General features: G+C 34.4%; 3 protein-coding genes across 3 annotated transcripts; all 3 read right to left on the bottom strand.

Moving 5' to 3' along the window:
* Nucleotides 1-1,769: 1,769 nt before the first annotated feature.
* Nucleotides 1,770-2,708, bottom strand: TAS2R7 (taste 2 receptor member 7). Its single transcript, XM_059184548.1, has one exon. The coding sequence runs from the start codon at nt 2,706-2,708 to the stop codon at nt 1,770-1,772; it is 939 nt and encodes a 312-aa protein (XP_059040531.1).
* Nucleotides 2,709-6,376: 3,668 nt separating this feature from the next.
* TAS2R8 (taste 2 receptor member 8) lies at nt 6,377-7,337 on the bottom strand. The gene is given in 2 exon segments (XM_059187519.1): nt 6,377-7,240; nt 7,242-7,337. Coding segments are annotated over 2 exon segments (960 nt in total).
* Nucleotides 7,338-9,163: 1,826 nt separating this feature from the next.
* On the bottom strand, nt 9,164-10,373 carry TAS2R9 (taste 2 receptor member 9). Its single transcript, XM_059187518.1, has 2 exons — nt 9,868-10,373; nt 9,164-9,677 (listed from the first exon to the last, which is right to left on the bottom strand). Exons 1-2 carry the CDS (start codon nt 10,371-10,373, stop codon nt 9,164-9,166), a joined length of 1,020 nt encoding a protein of 339 aa, XP_059043501.1.
* Between the last annotated feature and the right edge of the window lie 8,286 nt (nt 10,374-18,659).

Here is an 18,659-nt window from a genome sequence, read left to right as displayed (position 1 = left end):
GCATTCTCTGTAAACTGTTTGCTACATTCTCTTAGAGTAAACCTGGAAAACTGTACTCCAAACAGAATCAAAGAATAATACAAGTCTTCTTTCAACCCTAAGTTATCATTGTTGCCTAACTCCTCAGAATTAATATAATCTCAGAAGATAAGCCATTTGGTTACATCACTTTCATCCTAAATATGTCAGTAAGTAGAATTATGTACAATAAGAGATTTCTAATACAGCTTCTCTTTCCCTGTTAGTATCCTTTGCCTGGCTGCTGTTTACAGAGAAGTTGAATGTTAAGGTGTTAATGTTTCTTATGTAAGTAAATTATCAAAATTCTCAAGTCTACAACATGAAAACATCAAACATGGATTTTCCAAGATTTCTCTTAGCCCCCAGGGTTTTGTTTTTTTTTTCCTTCGTTCCCATGCCTAGTAAATCCAAATATATTGGCCTTTGCATATGTGGGAGGTGGGACAGGTATTCTTTAAGACTATATTGAAAAGAATGTAAGCTTCAGTGTATGCTTCCAATTTTCTGCTATCTCTTTAACTTACAAAGGACTCAATATAATTCTTTTAAAATTTATCCTTTTAATCAACATGTATCTTGCACACTCAGATTCAGATAAGAAAAATTAACATATGAAACTAATGTAGAATTAATTTTTATTTTTGCCAAATTTATTGATGAGAATATTTACAAACATTTTTTCTCCACACAAAGATTATGGCTATTCTAGGCTAGTTAGTAACATAGTTAATCACTGCAAAATATCCTTTCTGCAACATAAATGATATGCTTTTTCTGGAATTTCCCAAAGAGTTATTTCATAAATAATATATGTATAATCCAAGTAGTATTCTCCTGGCATGTAGTGGTGATCTGTATTGAATCAATGTCCTCGTTGACAGTTTTGATGTTTTATCATTTCAGTGCATTAGTTTTTGATTGACGGTCTTATCTTATACGGGTATCTTGACAATCAGTGTCTGGTACAATCTTTGTCTGCTAAAAGCAATTCTGTATGTTCTTTTATGGAGAAATGTACTTCAATAATCAATCAGTAAGTTCCTTCTTTGGCCAACTTTGTTTTATAGAAACTTTCTATATAAACTCTCCTTCTCTCACACTTACAGAGTATCTTTCTTTCATTGATCTATTGTCCCAAAATAATTTTTGAACTTGTGACAATATTTACTTTAATTACAATACATATTTAAACCATGATTATAATCAGTATTATTTTCTGCCACATTCACAGACTTGCATAACATTTGATTAAGAACTGTCACCATATTGAACTTTTTTCAAAGGTGGAGTCTAGTTGGATGGTCTGTGGAGAAAACCTAACTAGGACCATGGGGATGAGTGAGCTGCTTTTCATAGGGATGCAAATAACAACTAGATACTATTACAGTTGTTCTGAATTAGTTGTACAATTTTGCATCTAGAGAAATGATTTAGAACTAACTATGGAAATATTCTCTCCTCTGACAGTTAATATTAAGATATTAACTTTTATATGTTCCAAAACATGTTTAAAGAAAAAACTCTGAAAGGGAGGAGAGAGAGAGAGAGAAGAAAGAGACTAAGAAAAAGAGGCAAAATCTGATCTATGTGAGATTTCCCAAGTTACAATTATAGATATAGTAAATACATTTAAGCACAATTAACCATATGAAACCAACATTAATGCAAGAACCAAAGACAACTAAGAAACATCATGTCTTCCTTCGTCCTAGTAAATGATAGTTGGGCCTTCAGATCTGTTCATGGTGTTAAAAATTTCTTCTGTTCAGAATATACTTTACTTTCCATAGCACTGTTAGTGATGTCTGTCTTAGTTTTTTGCTCCCCAGAATTAGGATAAATGAATGGCTTGAGGGATAGATTAGAGCTATTAACTCACCAATGATCACTGCTAATTCAGTTTCTGGCATAAAGTAGCTAGAGGTAGCTACGAGAAAGGCCAAATAGTAGGCAATGAAAAGGAGGAGAAAGGAGATGACAGCTTTCATGGCTCCCACGTGGGCTTCTATGTTGAAGTCTCTGCACCGGGTGGCACTGACCTTCATCTGCCTGTTATGTCTCCAGAGGGAGAGGATCAAGAGGAGAAATGAGATCAGGGATGCAGAAAAAGGGAGGAGCGTTAACAGGTTGAGGCAAATCTTGATGGAAGCATACTGAGCTTTATTTACTCTGCATCTCACAGTTACGTTTGCTTTCCTCTTTGTCTTAACACAATACCTGAAATCATCATTCAAATTCTCAGTCACAACAAGGCTAATAAATGCAGAGAGGGCCAAGCACCCCAGCAGGATCCTAGGAATCATGCTGTCAATTCTCCACTTCATCCAGAGGAAAAGGGGATGGTAAAAGTTTGCAATCTTGAGGAAATAGAAAATGCTGAGGCAGGTGGCAAACCAGACACTTAAATGGTTGGTTAGTGTCCAGAAGAAGTCAATGATTCTCATTTGTTTACCGGCAGTATATACATCTGGATACAGCACCAATATGAAACAATCTAATAGTATTATACATAATAGACAAATTCTGGATATGGCCAGACTTGTGAGGATTAAATCAATGGAGGTGATCTTCCTATTCTTGATCCAGCCCATGCAGTTTACTAATCCAATGAATGCATTCCCTAAAATCCCCATTGAAAACTCTCCAGCTGCTATGAGCATTAAGGTAGTTTCCACTTTATCCGGCATGGTAAAATACAGAAAAAAACCCAACTGGTTTCAAGCTGAACTGATGTAGTTTGATAGGTACACCTACTTCTCGATTTTGCTCTAATTTCCTTTGCCTCTCTTATTGTAGTCTGCCTTGTGGTGGAGACTGGAGTGAAAAATGAAGACTGTAGCTATCATCATTAAATCCTAATTAGTATTGAGAAGCAAATGTGGTTGGCAATCCCTGTCCTGGCCACTGCCTGTGTCACCTGTATGTAAAACTGGGATCGGCAGGCCTTACTTTTCCACATATGGTTAAATTTAGGCTGAGCTACATTTTAGGATGCAAATTAGACCTGTTCCTTTTCATGGTCCTGCATTGTCTGTGTTTTGCAAGACTATGTTTTGCAAATTTTGGATTCATTAATCTGGGACACATACTAGTAACCTCAATAGGGCTGCTAGATTTAGCAAATAAAAATACAGGACACCCAGTTAAACCTGAATTTCAAAGAAACAATAAATGATCTTTCACTGAAAAAATAAATTAAAATAAAATAAAATAAATGATTTTTTTAAGTGTATGTCCCAAATTGCATGAAATTAGTACTTCCAGGAAGTACTAAAATTCAAATTTAATTGGGTGTTCTGTATTTTATCTGGCAAATCTAAACTCCAAGGATTTTCTGGTTATTACAAAACAGGCCAAAATCGAAATTTGTAGAGGAATCTTCATTTTCCTAAATGATAATATTGATTACTGCTAAAAATCCAAAGTTTGGGTTAGCATTGAGAACTGTACATTTTCGGAGGTTCTAAAAGATTAACACTAAATATAGATTATCTGGGTCTAAAAAACATTTTAGCTCATTTATCTTGGTTGTTCAGATGAAGAGTTACATGCACAAGATCTTTTAAAATAACGCATTGTCTTCTTAGTCAAATCAATTTAATGGTCATTTGGTTTGTGATGTAATATATAACAAGACGAAGGAGCCCTAATGGAGTATTGATTATCTTTATATTTAAAATGTTCTCAAGAGCAGTGCACACATGAGAGAAGAGATTAAAATTCTGTGTTTTTATCTATTCTACACCCTCTGCTTTGCCAAACTGCATCTGAGAATCTAGATCATTAGCCTTTCTAAACTATAAGGGAAGAGACAGATGATTAAGTTTACCTCATTCTTACAAGCTACTCCTATTTTGAAGTAGCTTCTCTAATTTAGAGTTACTGAGAAACACTTTGCTATATAGAATTTCCGTAGAATAATTCTAGGGTGATGATACTTTCTTTGGCTACATGTATCTTTCCATCCTTCTTTAAAGGACAAACCTTCAGAATTCCCAAGATTCAGCTTTGATTTTTGTCTCATTATGTAGCTAGGTTCACAGATGACTGCTTTCCTCTGATCTTGGAAATGATCCCTGACCCAGGCATATCATTTTCTTCTCCTTAGTATCCTGGTAAATAAAAGGTCTCTGTAACTATGATACCTTTACTCAAATAAATTTGAGGATATGTTTTTGTTCTTTGTTGTTTTTCAGGTAAGTATAGATTTTCTGCATACTTGTGTTGTATAGCATATAAATTAGGGTGCAGCTACTATGGAAACAGGATGAAAGTTCGTCAAAGGATTAAAAATATAACTACCACATGAACCAGCATCCCCCAAATCTGGTTATTTATCTAAAAGAATCGAAATCAAGATCTCAAAGTGATATTAGCCCTGTTCATTGCAGTGTCCTGCACAACAACTAAATGTAGAAAGAGCCGAATTGCTCACTGGCATATGAATGAATAAAGAAAATGTGTTATATACAGACAATGGAATATCATTCAGTCTTAGAAAGAAGAAAATTCTGAAATATGCAAAAACCTGGGTGGGCTTGGAGGACATTATGCCAAGTTAAATAAGCTAATTACAGAAGGATAAATATTGCCCAATTCCACTTATATAGGTATCTAGGATTGTCAGGTCATCAAAGCAAAGAATAAAATAGTGGTTGCCAGGGCCTGAGGGGAGTTAAGAAGGCAGAGTTATTATTCAACGAGCATCAAGTTTCAGTTACACAAGATAAATTTATTTTAGAGATATGGTTTACAATATTGTGCCTATAGTTAACAACATTATATTGTACACTTAAAAATCTGTTGAAAGTGCAGATCTCATATTAAATACCCTACTACAATTTTTTTTTAAAAAGTAGAAAAGAAAACCCAACAAAAATTTGCAAGAGAATGTTTTGTCACCTTACTACTTTGAACTTACTGCTTTGAACCCTTACTACTTGAACTACTTTGAACTTTGGTGGTCAGTGGAGGCGCTTCAAACCTTGAAGATACAGAAAACTAAACATGGAAGGAAGGACTTCACACTAACATAGGAAAGTCTTCCCAGAAGTACTAATCTTACAAAACACTTCTTTCATCTAAACTTGCAGAAGAATGTAAGTGTAGGATTAAGAGGTATTTTGTAGAATGTACTAATATATTCCATTAGAAGAATATCAATTCTCCTGTCTTGTACAATAAATAGCAACTTAAATGCTAGGATATTAGAAATATGGTTGATGAAGTTTATGTACTGATGACTGTAAATTTCAGGACTTTTCACAGTGAATTTCACATCATTATATGAAGACAAATTGATAACCTTCAGGTAGTTAATATTTTAGTTACAACAAAACAAAATGAGTAGATTGAAATAGTCCAGAATTTGAAATAGCAAAGGGTGGTACCTGAAATGCATAGCCATTATCAGACAGACATGAACTTAGACATGCCAGATCAAGTGTTCCAACACTACTCTAGTGAGTAGTTCACAGTAGAACAACATTTTGGTAGTGACTCTTATTCACTTATTTTTTTTTTTTTTGTAATCTACTCTATAAGTGTTATGGCATACATTATTCTTTTAGTGATAGCATGTAGTTATTCCATAATGTATGTTAATTTCTTCCCAATTAATTGCTTTTCTAATGTCCTGAGTGAAAAGAACCCCTGCAGGTCTTTTTTTAAGAAAAGAGGCTGAATAAAACAGTCTGATCAAAATTAATTGTCCCATTCTTTTATCCGGATTGTGAAGAGCACTTAGGATTGGCCATAGAGAGAGATACTGGGATGGAATCTGTTCCTATCCTATTGCTGCCTGAGCAGCAAGTTGTTTGTAAGGACATTGAATTTCAAGGAAAATCAACAGGAGGTGCCAGAATAAGGTCAACCAGAAAATACTATCTAGGAGACCACCTAGAGCATCACTCACTTGGGAGGAGACAGATACATAATTGGGACACTGAACCAGAGGTGAAACAGGGGAGATCTGAATTCCTAGTTAATAAGCCAAAGGGGAGTGACCTGACAGAGCCATGAAGGAAGCAAAATTAAGGCCCAGCAATGAAAGAAGTGTATGATAGGGAAAAAATGAAAATGCAATTAGTGCGATTCAGTGCTCTTTATCATGGGCCTATGTAAAATCTTAAAGGAACTTAACTAGGCAGTACATGCCTAATATCTGCAGTAAGAAGGCAACAAGGGAAGTGTGAGCTCTCACACTCTTGGAGGAAAGGGCATCTGAAGATAAGAATCTGAACTGTACACAAAGAGATATATACATTCATGTGCTAACAGGTCTCAAGAACACTTAAATAAAGATATGTACCCAAAATAAACAGGATAACTGGAAAAAATGAAAATGTATTTTTTATTAGCAAAATCCATTTATAAAGCTTAGATTTTACAACATGCAGAATGTTCTCCCATATCTCAGCATCCTGATAGATGCCTGCCTCAGCTTGTTATTTCTAATAATTAAAATAAGTGAACGACCAGAAGGATAGAGAATTGCTATCATTTCTCCTAACATCACAACTAACTTCCTTTCTTTCATAAGCTAGCTAAAAGTCGCCAAAAGAGAAGCCCCATAGTATACAAAAAGGAGGAAGAGAAATGAAGTCATAGTTTTCATGGCTCCCACATGGGCCTCTGTGCTAGGGTCTCTGCAGCCTGTAACGTTGAGTTTCATTTGCTTGATATGTCTCTATAGGGACATAACTAAAAGGAAAAATGAGATCAATGACACAGTACATGGGACAACTGCCAACAGGTTGAAGAGAATCAATGAGTGGAAGAACTGACTTTTACTCACATTGAACATTTCAGTGCAGTTTCTTTTAGGATTTACAATTTTATGAAACTCATGATCATAATCTGGTGTCATTGCTAGTATAAGGCTGATCAAAGACGAAATGGCCAAACAACCCAGCAGAATCCAATGAATCACTCTGTCTATTCTTCGCTTTAGCCAGAGAAAAAACAGATGGGAGAAATTGGCTATCTTGAGCAAATAGAAGACGTTGAGGCAGGTGGCAAACCACGTACTTAGGTAGTTGGTGAGTGTCCAGAAGATACTAATGAATGTCTGTAGTTTATCATTTTCATAAAAATCTGGGTAGCATATCATTATGATGACATTTAGTATCAATATACAGAGCAAACAAATTCTGGAGATGGCTAGACTGGTGAGGATATAGTCAACTGAGGAGATCTTTTTCTTCTGAATCCAGTCAATCCCAGTTTACTAGTCCAATATATACATTCCCCAACATTCCTATTATGAATTCTTCAGCTATAATGATCACAAAGATGTTGTCTTCCATACTGAGCATGTTGGTAGGGAGAACACCCCGATCTCCAATATCACTGCAGACAGACATCATCTCATCCATTATTTTGACTTTGATATAATTCTAGAAGTAAGCGGCTTTCTTTTGAAATAGAATTGCTTCTCCATTCATGAGGACTAAACCAAATGGTTGCTCCAAACAGTTTGACTAGCTTTGATCTCGGGCAAATTACAGCCATCACCCTTTAGTGTGTGATAAGGGAAATGCTGGGTTGAAACTGCTCTCATACAAATTAAAAGAGATTGTATTTCATGAATTTGCAACAAGCTTCTTGCTCTTAAGTTTTGTGTACTTTGATCTGTCAAATTGAATTTTGAATACAGAGCCACAGAAAGCAAACAAAAGCATGTATTCTATAAAAATCACAATGTGTAAATGAAAGTACATTTTCTTCACCATATTTATAAATTAATCAAAAGTCAGCTTCCCTAGTGGAAATTAATTTTGATTTTGGAAATGATCAGTACAGTCAGTTGTAGAAAATTAACTTTCAGTCAGAGGATAATAATTTTGTTTTCATATAAGTGGTTAATTAACGAAGGCTGTGTTACAAATCGAATTATAAATGACTGTTATGAGACAGGCACATGGCGATATTTACTAAACATTTTTTTCTCAAAATGTGAAAGATGCTAGATAAGGATTTGCTATGTTTAGTTTTATTTAATACAGGAAATGCTGTCCATGACAATTCACTTCCTGAAATGTCATCTCTTGGATAAGGAACATTTTCATGTAAAATTAAGAAAACATATTTTAAATTATTCTATTTACAACCAAACCCTTTTATAAGATTTATAATCTCACATTCTAAATTATAGTCATTTCTCTAGATGGAGCAATCACTTTTAAGAAAATATTTACTGAATTATATTTCCAGGGAATAGGACTAATTCTACTATTAAATTGATTTATTCTTTCTTGGGAAAACCAACCCACAATAAATTTAAACCTAGGTAATACAAATCACATAAACTAAGGTTCTTCTAACTGTGTTTAGGTATTTCTATAATGTAAGAAACATATGTACTATTTTTCCTATTTCTTATGCATGCATAGTGTGTAATAAGAAAGCATGAAATTAATAATTTAAGGAAACCCAGTTGTCTTTAAAATGTTACAATAAACAAAAAAGAAGAGAGAATGATGCTAAAGAAAAAAAAAGACATGTCAAAGATTCTTGAGTAAAAAAAAAAAAAAGAAAAGAAAGAAAACATTCCAAAAAATCTTTGAGAACTGACTCCTAAAACTGGCTAGGGTGGTTTCAATATGCATATTTCTAAGTGTACACCCTTTGTCCCCTTGTCCCCTTTCCTGGTCAACCTTTCCTTGAGATCACCCCTCTTTTTTACCATTGTATTTCACCCTAGGGAGAATCTCACCAGAGTGTCCTTTCTCCCTCCACATGAGGATAAACCATTTTGAAATGGAGAAGACAGGGCAGAAAAGGTAAGTACTGACTTCCAGCACAAAGTAGACAGGTTTTACATGATTGATTTTATAGGAAGGACTGATATATTCTAAAATCTCTGCTCCGCACCCTATTTGCCTAAAATTCTACTTTTGGAGTTCAAGACCTTTACCAGACAGAAAGAAGTAGAATCTCTTTGCATTTAGGCAATGATATGAAATGTTAGCATGGGGTTTGTATTCATTTTTTTCTTGCAAAGGCAAAGAAATATACGTGGCTCGATAACATTTGATTTAAAGTTAAGACAGAAATGTGAAGGAACACAAAGGAAAATTTAGGATAACGATAGATATAGATATTAATGATTTTTAATAGCATCTATAAAAACTGAATGTAATTAATTGGGAGAAGGGAGAGGATCTTTTGTTGATTTCTTTCCCCTTGTATTCAGGATTCTCTGCAGAACAAAAGGTTTTCTTCCTCTGTGCAAACTTTTCACAACCCTTAGCACTTTCAGAAAAGCCTTCCTCAGTTTGCTGTTCCCCATTATCAGGATGAATGAATGGCTTGATGGAAAAATGACAGCTATAGCACTACCAAACATCACCACTAATTCTCCCTGAGGAATCAGTAAGCTAGAGGTTAGTATAATAAAGACTGCATAGTACATAAGGAAGAGAAGCAGAAAGATGATCAGTGCCTTTATGGCCCTCATGTGGGCCTCTGTGCTGGGGTCTCTGGACCCTGTGGCATAAAGTTTTCTCTGCTTGGTGTGTCTAATTAGAGAGAAAAGTAATAAGAGAAACGAGGTTAGGCAAAGAACAAAGGGAATGATAACCCCCAGGTTCAGGAAAAGCAGTTTGAAAGCACTTGGGATTTTACTCACTTTCAGTTCCTTAAGTTGTGTTTTCCTTATGATTGACTTTTTTTTTTTTTTTTAAGATTTTATTTATTTATTTGACAGAGAGAAATCACAAGTAGATGGAGAGGCAGGCAGAGAGAGAGAGAGGGAAGCAGGCTCTCCGCTGAGCAGAGAGCCCGATGCGGGACTCGATCCCAGGACTCTGAGATCATGACCTGAGCCAAAGGCAGCGGCTTAACCCACTGAGCCACCCAGGCGCCCCTTTATGATTGACTTTGAAGGGATCCCAGAAGTCCTCATTCATTGAAACACTAATGATTATACAGCTAAGGAAGGACATCAGAAAAATCCCCAGGATGATTCTGTTAATCTTTAGTTTCAGCCAGAGGAAAAGTGGGTGGGATATATTGACTATCTTCAGTAAATAGAAGATGCTGAGGCAAGAAGTAAACCAGACACTTGAATGATTGCTAAGTGTCCAGAAAACATCCACAATGCTCGTTAACTTGCTATTGGCATATGTATCTGGAGAGATGCATATAAGAAGGCCATCTAAAGATATCACACACAACAAACAGATTCTGGAGAAGGCTAAGCTCACCAAGATGACGTCTATCATGGAAATATCTCTCCTTTTGATCCAGCCAGTACAGTTAACCAGTACAATAAATCCATTTCCCCAAACTCCTATTGTCAGTTCACCAGCGATCAAGATGGTATATATTACCTCCATTGTACTTAGCATGTCAACAGAGAGATCTGATTTGGGATATCACTGAGGATGAATTGGCTTTCAGCTGACCGGTGAAGAAGGGTGTATATGTCTGTCACTTAGGTCATGCTGCAGTTGTCTCTTCTGTCCTCTTTGTCAGCTTTGATCCAGGTCAGTGAGATTGCCAGTTCTGCTCCAGTGAGAACTGCCTAAAGACTTCATTGATTGGCCAGTAATGTCTTTCATGTGCAGTGATGCTTGAAAGTCTCCAAGATGCAAATAGGAATGGATCTCATTTCTTGGATTTGCAAAATCTTCCTTATTTTATGCTCTGTGTATTTTGGAGTTGTTGAATTTAAGCTTTTGACCAGGAACTTCAAGAAAAAAAAATAATTACTTGGAAAATATGGATACTATTTAATTTGGAGATGTGGCAGCATTACTATCTCTGATGACTTACAAAGTACCCCCAAATTATGGTTCATTTGATGCAAAAGGATGCTTTGGAGCTGAAAAATAATTGTGAATTTAGAGTGTAGACAGTTAACATGACTAATTTCAGCCTTGTAGCCATGTATTCACCTCATTAATTAGGATAACTCAGGTAAGGAAGCAGTGGTTTTCAATTTTCTTACTTGACTTTCCAGTTCTTTCACCCTATGATAAAGAAGTCTGAGCATTGAAGATATTCCAGTTGTGTCTGTTATTACTCAGAATTTGACCTCAGAATATGTATTTGTATGTAGCTTACATTAGAATCTGAGTACAATCTTCCTTGTAATAATCCCTTATAATGCTTTTATGATAATGAATACCAATTTCAAAGACAAAACATATTGAATCACATTTTTACTATTTGTATACTTTTTTTATCTGTATACTTTTCACGATTTAAAGCACATAGCATCTAAATCCAGAAAACAATAAACCAAGCTATATTAATGTTCTCCCGTACAGACTTTAATAGTTCAACAACTTAACATGTATGCTGGTGATTTCTAGACTTTGCTCTGACTGGAGAAGCTACTCTGTCAGAGAGAAAGGACTTGAGGTGATGATCTTAGCAAACATCCAACATCATTTGCACATGCGTTTTAAGAATATTCGTGACAAAAGACACTGAGTATCGGGACTGCAGAGGAAGAATCTCACCCATTAGGTGAGTTAGGAGTCAAGTATCATTTCATATATTTAAAAGCCATTTGAATTTTTTTTTGTTAGACTGTTTATATTTTTGCTCATTTTTCTACCTTTTTATAAATTCCTGTGGTGTTTCTATGTTAGAGAAATTAGCATATTTGTATTGACAGTATTTCCCCACTTTGTCATTTGTCTTTAGTTTTTTCTTGTATTTTATAAAATGCAAGCAGAAGTTTTCAAATTTCATATAATTATATTTATCAGTTGTTTATAGGTTCTGGATTTTGAGTTATTGTTAGAAAATTTCTCCATTGAAATTTTCTGATATTTTCTCTGTTACTTTCATGGTTTGCTTTTTCTTCACAATAAAAAAATTGTAAAAGTAATTTGGCAATATATACATGGCTATATTGTCAACTGTGGATCCAACTTGATTAATGGAATCAAGATGGGTATCCACTTGTTTCAATAATATTGATTTGGTAATCCATCTTGTACCCCTGCTTGAGAGGCCACCTTTACTGAAATAATCTCCCTTATGTATTTGCAGACCAAGTGGCTACTGCTCTTGACTTTTAATGCATTAGAAATGACTAAAAGGATGGTGAGTGGCGTAGTTATTTCTAACTGCATAAGGAGAACTGATGACAACTGGAGATTTTACATTTTCAACTCATGACAGTCTGAAAACCAGAGATCTATGGTGGCCCTGAAAGATTCATTTCTTTACAGTGGTAAGTCAGCTCTAAAAGTTAACTGTGTACATAAGAGAATTCCTATATAAGATGTAGTCACAGACTCATCATGTTTCATCAAATGAAATTTAGAGCAATGATGGGAAAAGAGTAGGACCTTAAAACTGGGAATGAGGAGATCAAGGTACACCTGGATCAATAAACGTGAGAATCTCAAATTTCCTTTCTGGTGGAAGCAGTCCACCCTCCCATGTCAGAGGGAATCAGCCTTGCTTTGTTTGAAAACCATGTAGTAGCCTCACCTGGGAAAGTTAGCATGCAAAGTGATGTTTATTTTCCTTAAGATCCACCTCAATCACTATTTTTGTCTCTAGACCCATAATCAAAGTCATACGCAGCATGTTCCAGGCAATGGGGGCAGGAAAAGGTGGAAGGTGTTTACAAAGTCTGACAAAAGGGGAAAACATCTCTTACTCCAAAAGAACTGCAAGATTTCACTCGTTTATACTGGCAGACCCTCCAAGAATACATGTGAGAATGGACCGTATAAAGTTTAGACCAAAGAGGATAGATTATAACACTGCATCTGGGTCAGTGTATTGATATAACTGCCCCTTGGTAGAATCTGGGTTCAACGTATTAGCCTGGGTTATTTCTCTCATTTCTTATTATCAGAAGTGATCAAATACAAACTTATGTAGGCAGATGTTTCTTTAAATGTATTTTCTTTTCTTTGTTGAAATACTGTTTACCATTCTTTAGAATATTGCATTTTCTGTTGATATTTTCCCCTTAGTTTTGCTCCTGATTATTTATGGACAAGTCAGGCAAATGACTATACTTTCTACATGTATCAGGAACATAATGCTGGGGCACCTGGGTGGCTCAGACTATTAAGCATCTGCCTTCAGGTCAGGTCATGATCTCCAGGTCCTGGGATACAGCCACACGTTGGGCTCCCTGCTCAGTAGGGAGTCTTCTTCTCCCTCTCCCTCTGTCTCTCCCCCTCTATGTCCTCTCCGTCTCTCAAATGAATAAATCAATCTTAAAAAAGAAAAATAATAGAATGCTGCCATACTGGTCCTATTTTTAGACAACTCATAAATTGAATCACTTGCTGATTTCATCTCCCTCTCCACTCCAAATCCTTCACCATGTCCACAGCAATTCATGGTAAATTATCACAAAAACCTGATGTTCTCATCCATTTTTCTGACAGTTCACTTTACCTTTTTTGTTTGAACTCAGGGAGTCTTAAACTTTTTTGTACCATGGACTACTTTGACAGACTAGTGAAGACTATTATGTCCTCAGAAGAATGTTTATTTAAGTGAATGAAATGAAAATACACGGAATTTAAAGAAATCCAGATAGATTAAAGTGTATATATTTGCCTGTCAACTCAGAAACATTTATCTTCACATTTAAAGCCTACAGTGATTAGTAGCATATGTTCCTAAACTGACCTTTCTGGATCAGTTTTCCCATATATGTTGTCATTCCAACATATGACTTCAAGTAATTTATTTTATTTATCTTATTTTTTCAAATAATTTACTTTTAAAAAGCTTTCTTGAATGTTCTTTTTAAGTATTAGCTCATTTCTTTATTTTGTTTTTTCTCTTCAGAGATCCAACTGTTTGTTTATTATGACCTGCTTTATAAAAATTTTTATTTAAGTTCAATTTAATTAATATATACTATATTATTAGTTTCAGAGATAGAATCCAGTGATTCATCAGTTTCAGACAAAACTCAGTGCTCATCGCATCAAGTCCCCTCCTTAATACCCATCACCCAGATACTCCATCCCCCACCTGTATCCTCTCCAATAACCCTCAATTTGTTCCCTATAGTTAGGAGTCTTTTATGGGTTTTTTTCCCTCTCTTTTTTTTCATCCTATTTTATTTTTCTCTTCCTTCCACTATGTTCACCTGTTTTGTTTCTTAAATTACACATATGAGTGAAATCATACATTTGTCTTTCTTTGTCTGACTTATTTTGCTAAGCATAATACCCTCTAGTGAACGTCTTTCAGAAATATTTTAGGAAATATAAGATACTATAAAAACAGGGGCGCTTGGGTGGCTCAGTGGGTTAAGCCTCTGCCTTCAGCTCGGGTGGTGATCTCAGAGTCCTGGGATCAAGCCCCACATCAGACTCTCTGCTCAGCAGGGAGCCTACTTCCCCCTCTCTCTCTGCCTCCCATCTGCCAACTTGTGATCTCTCTCTGTGTCAAATAAATAAATAAAATCTTAAAAAAAAAAAGATATTACAAAAACATTGTAAATTTATATACTGTGGCTAAAAAGAGAGTAGATTTAACCAAAGATTAGAATTTGGGAAAAACTAAAATTAAATACAATAGATTTTTATTCATTGAGAAACTCTTCTTTCTTTCTTTCTTTCTTTCTTTAACAGACAGAGATCACAAGTAGACAGAAACGCAGTCAGAGAGAGAAGGGGCGGGGAAGCAGGCTCCCCACTGAGCAGAGAGCCCAATGCCGGGCTCCATCCCAGGACTCTGGGATCATGACCTGGAGCTGAAGGCAGAGGCTTTGACCCACTGAGTCACCCAGGCACCCCAAGAAACTCTTCTATAGAGAAGTTATATGTATGTTCTAAGAACAGAATATAAACAGAACAGAATGGAAAAAAAATCAAAAGAGTCTCATTTATTTCACCTTTATTCAAAATAATTTGGTCAGAAAATCCTTTATTGCTGTTTCATATTGAAAGGCATTGACCAAAGTTTTTTAAGAATTTATGAACTGAAAGAATATTTAAAGTAAAAAATTTTGTGAATTATGTCCTTTGCATACTTGTTAAAGTATAGTTATTAGTGTCAAGAAGTAGTTTCTGTAACTAATTTTCTGAGCAAAATAACTCACTAGTACCAATTAGTTAATATCAAAATTTTGATGACATTTGTGTTCAACTCTTTTCATGTGTAAAACATGGCTAAAAATAATATCTACCTCATAGAAGTTATGATTAATGAAGTCTTATATTAGATATTATTATTGAATTTCTTGTCAATTCAAAAAAATCATGACACCTTTATCAAATTGTTTTGCTATAGAGCCTTTCTTGATGCATCATAATTATAATTCCCTATGTTTGTACAAATTCCAAGGCTCATGATAGTTATATGAAATCTAATATGGCAATATAATAGTGATGGTTCAACAATTTATTTATTATTTACTGAAGATGTATAAACTAACAATGGAGTTAGTAAGTTTTTTCTTATTCAGTTTTTTGTTCTTTTATTCATTCAGTATTAATGCTAATTACATATTCTGATACTGATACAACAGGTTTCTCTTTTGTTTCCTTCACAATGGCATAAATAAAATGAAACTAACAGTATATCCATGTAAACACAAAGGAATGTTTATTTCTATTTGATGACTCAATTAAATGTGCAAGTTAAATGAAAATATTCTCAGGTATATAGGTTTCAGAATGTTTACAACACACAGACCTTTTTTCAAAGAAGTTTTTTGGAGGATGCATTAGCAAAAACTGAAGCAGAGTGAGAAGAAAGCCATACAACATATGTGGAGTTAAATTTAGTAAGGAATTTTATAAAGTTTATGATGGAAATCTATGTAAAGTTGTGGTGAACATCAGTTTACTAGGAAAATAAATCTTAAAACTCTAGTTGGAGGGTATACACACAAAATATGCTGTTTCATATACCACTACAATAAACAATCTTAAAAGTAAATATAAAAAATAGTTCCATTTACAATAGCATACAAAAGAATAAAATGCCTAGAAATAAATTTAACCAAGGAAGCAAGAGTATTATACACTAAAAACTATGAAGTATTGCTGAAAGAAATTAAAGAAGACACAAATAAATAGAAAGATAAGACAGAGATTCATGGATAAGAAGACAATATTGTTAGGATGCCAACACTACCCAAAGTGATGTATAGATTCAGTGAAATACCTACCAGAAATTCCCAGATTTTTTTTTTCTCAGAAACAGAAAAACTGATCCTCAAGTTCATATGGAATTACAAGGGATACTGAATATCTAAATAATTTTTTAAAAAAAGAACAAAGTCGGAAGACTCAACACTTACTGTTTTCTAAGACGTACTACAAAGCTACGGTAGTCGACTGTATGGTACTGGCATAAAGATAGACACATGTACCAACACAATAGAGTTGAAAGTCATGAAATAAACCCATACACATATGGTAAATTGATTTTTAACAAAGATGTTAAAACAACTTATTAGGAGAAGAATCTTTTCAAGACTGCACAGCATTGTGAATATAGTTAACGTGACAGAATTGTACACTTAAAACAGTTAAGAGTGTATTTTTTTGTTGTATATATTTTACCATAATAAAAAGACATTTTAAATGAAAACATAAGTTTTGAAATTGGAAACCTCAGACCATAAAAATATGCACATAGGAAAGACTAGAAGTAGATAAGCTAAACTTCAATTTTACTTGGGGTGAAGATTTTTATTTGATTTTATTTTTTGAGGGAGAGAATTCATGAGTGAGTGGGGAGGAGGAGAGGGAGAGGGAGAGAGAGAATCTTAAGTGGGGAGCTTGATGCTGAGCTCAATCTCACAACCCTGCGATCATGACCTGAGCTGAAATCAAGAGTCGGATGCTTAACCAACTGACCAGAGGACATGAAGGTAAAGATATTTTTAGACCAGCACATGAAACTAGTATCACTAGAGCATAGGAAAGGAGGGAAAGAAAACTAGAAGAAAGGATGAAAAACTGAAAAAAAAGAAGAAATGGGAAGATAAAAAATTAATATAATTGCAGTTACAGTAAGTATAAAAGGGTTCACTTGATGACCATAATTTTGAGATTCTAATATTAAAGCATCAAAAATCAGTTATTTGTTTCCCACAAGAGACAATAAAAGAAAAGTATAGAAATGTTGAAAATATACAGATAGAAAACACGTAGTAATCAAATATGAAGCAAAGTAACAAAATTAGTGATTTTTAACATGGACAAAAGAAAAGTTAGAGCAAAAAACTACATGTGTGCCAAGCAGTATTTTTAATATAAGTAAAATTAATAATAAAAGTGATGACCATGGGGTGGGAAGTCGGGTGAGCCTGGTGGTGGGTATTATGGAGGGCACGTATTACATGGAGCACTGGGTATGGTGCATAAACAATGAATTCTGTTACACTGAAAAGAAATTAAAATAATAATAATAATAATAATAAAGTAATGACCATGAACACAAACACAATTATTAAAATATTGCTTCAAGTTAAATGCAGCTACAAATAAAAGAATTATCAATCATTCGGTAATTGTGAATGAATGTATATTAACTATCGCAAATTAACAAATAAAAAACACAGATAATAGAGAAGCCATATCACTAATATGGTTTATCTCATGTATGTAAATTTCACTTGAACACCATCAAACTCCTTTTTTGAAAACATGGTCCATTCACCAAAACAGATCATATATTAAGCCAAATATATCTTATTCTAGGCCAAGTATCATATAAGTATGTTGCCTGACCTCACTTCCGTGAAATATCAATGCAAAACTTCCTTTATAAACCTCTTCTAACTAGAAAATTATTGTTAACTCTTAAATGGAAATTACAAGGAATATTTTAAAACTCTTCGAGCTGATTAAAAAATATAAGAACTATGTGTCGACACTGCAGAATGTATCTAAAAAATATTGAGGCAGAAAATACAGCTTTGGATGTATTTACAAAAAAGAATGAGGAGAAGGGGGAGGAGGAGAGGAGGAGGAGGAATAAAGAAAGAAAAGAAAATCCAAAAAAACACACAGAAAAACAAAAAAATGCAAAAAAATTAAAATTAAAAATTTTTAAAAATTAAAATAAAAAACAACTTTTGCTTTCAAGAGTATGCCAAACAAGATGTCTAGAGAAATACTTCCAGTTCAAATACACAAAAATAAGGAAAAACAAGTCTTCAGAATTACATTAAGTGTATGGCTTAGTTGCCAGGAAAAAATTTTTTAAATATCTTCAGATGCCAAAAATAGTGAGATACTGCAAATTTTGAGAAGAAAAGAAATGCTGCAAGTAAAGTTTTGGGGGGCATTTTCAACTTCATACATTTTGAAGGACCATGCACAGGCCAGATAATGGGTGTAGCTTGGGCCTCTCCAAGGTTAGAAGTGAGATTGAATGCTATCAATTAACCAGGACCCTTGAAATGCAATTCCTTAAAAACGATTGAAAAAATACTGTGTGTCCAGCAAAAGGTTAAAATTAGGGATATTTACCTGTCAAGCACACTGAATGAAGTGAGAATGTAAAATATTTGTTATTCTGAGATTTTCCAAAAGAAAGACTTGTACATATGTATATTTGCAACCAGAATTTGTACTATATATGGAAAATGGATGAGCTAAAGGAGATTATGCTGAGTGAAATAAGTCAAGCAGAGAGAGTCAATTATCATATGGTTTCAATTACTTGTGGAGCAT

The sequence above is a fragment of the Mustela lutreola genome, chromosome 8 (genome assembly GCF_030435805.1).
Source record: "Mustela lutreola isolate mMusLut2 chromosome 8, mMusLut2.pri, whole genome shotgun sequence".
NCBI lineage: Eukaryota > Metazoa > Chordata > Mammalia > Carnivora > Mustelidae > Mustela > Mustela lutreola.
Note: the sequence above shows the minus strand (reverse complement) of the source record. Positions and strands in the feature narration are given on the sequence as shown.

Excerpts from the sequence above, each read along its gene's own strand:
- TAS2R9 (XM_059187518.1), bottom strand. The coding sequence starts at position 10,373 with ATGCTAAGTACAATGGAGGTAATATATACCATCTTGATCGCTGGTGAA. Across the intron at positions 9,678-9,867 it reads GCGCCTGGGTGGCTCAGTGG|GAAAACACAACTTAAGGAAC; the intron begins GTTAAGCCGCTG and ends GTCAATCATAAG.
- TAS2R7 (XM_059184548.1), bottom strand. The coding sequence starts at position 2,708 with ATGCCGGATAAAGTGGAAACTACCTTAATGCTCATAGCAGCTGGAGAG.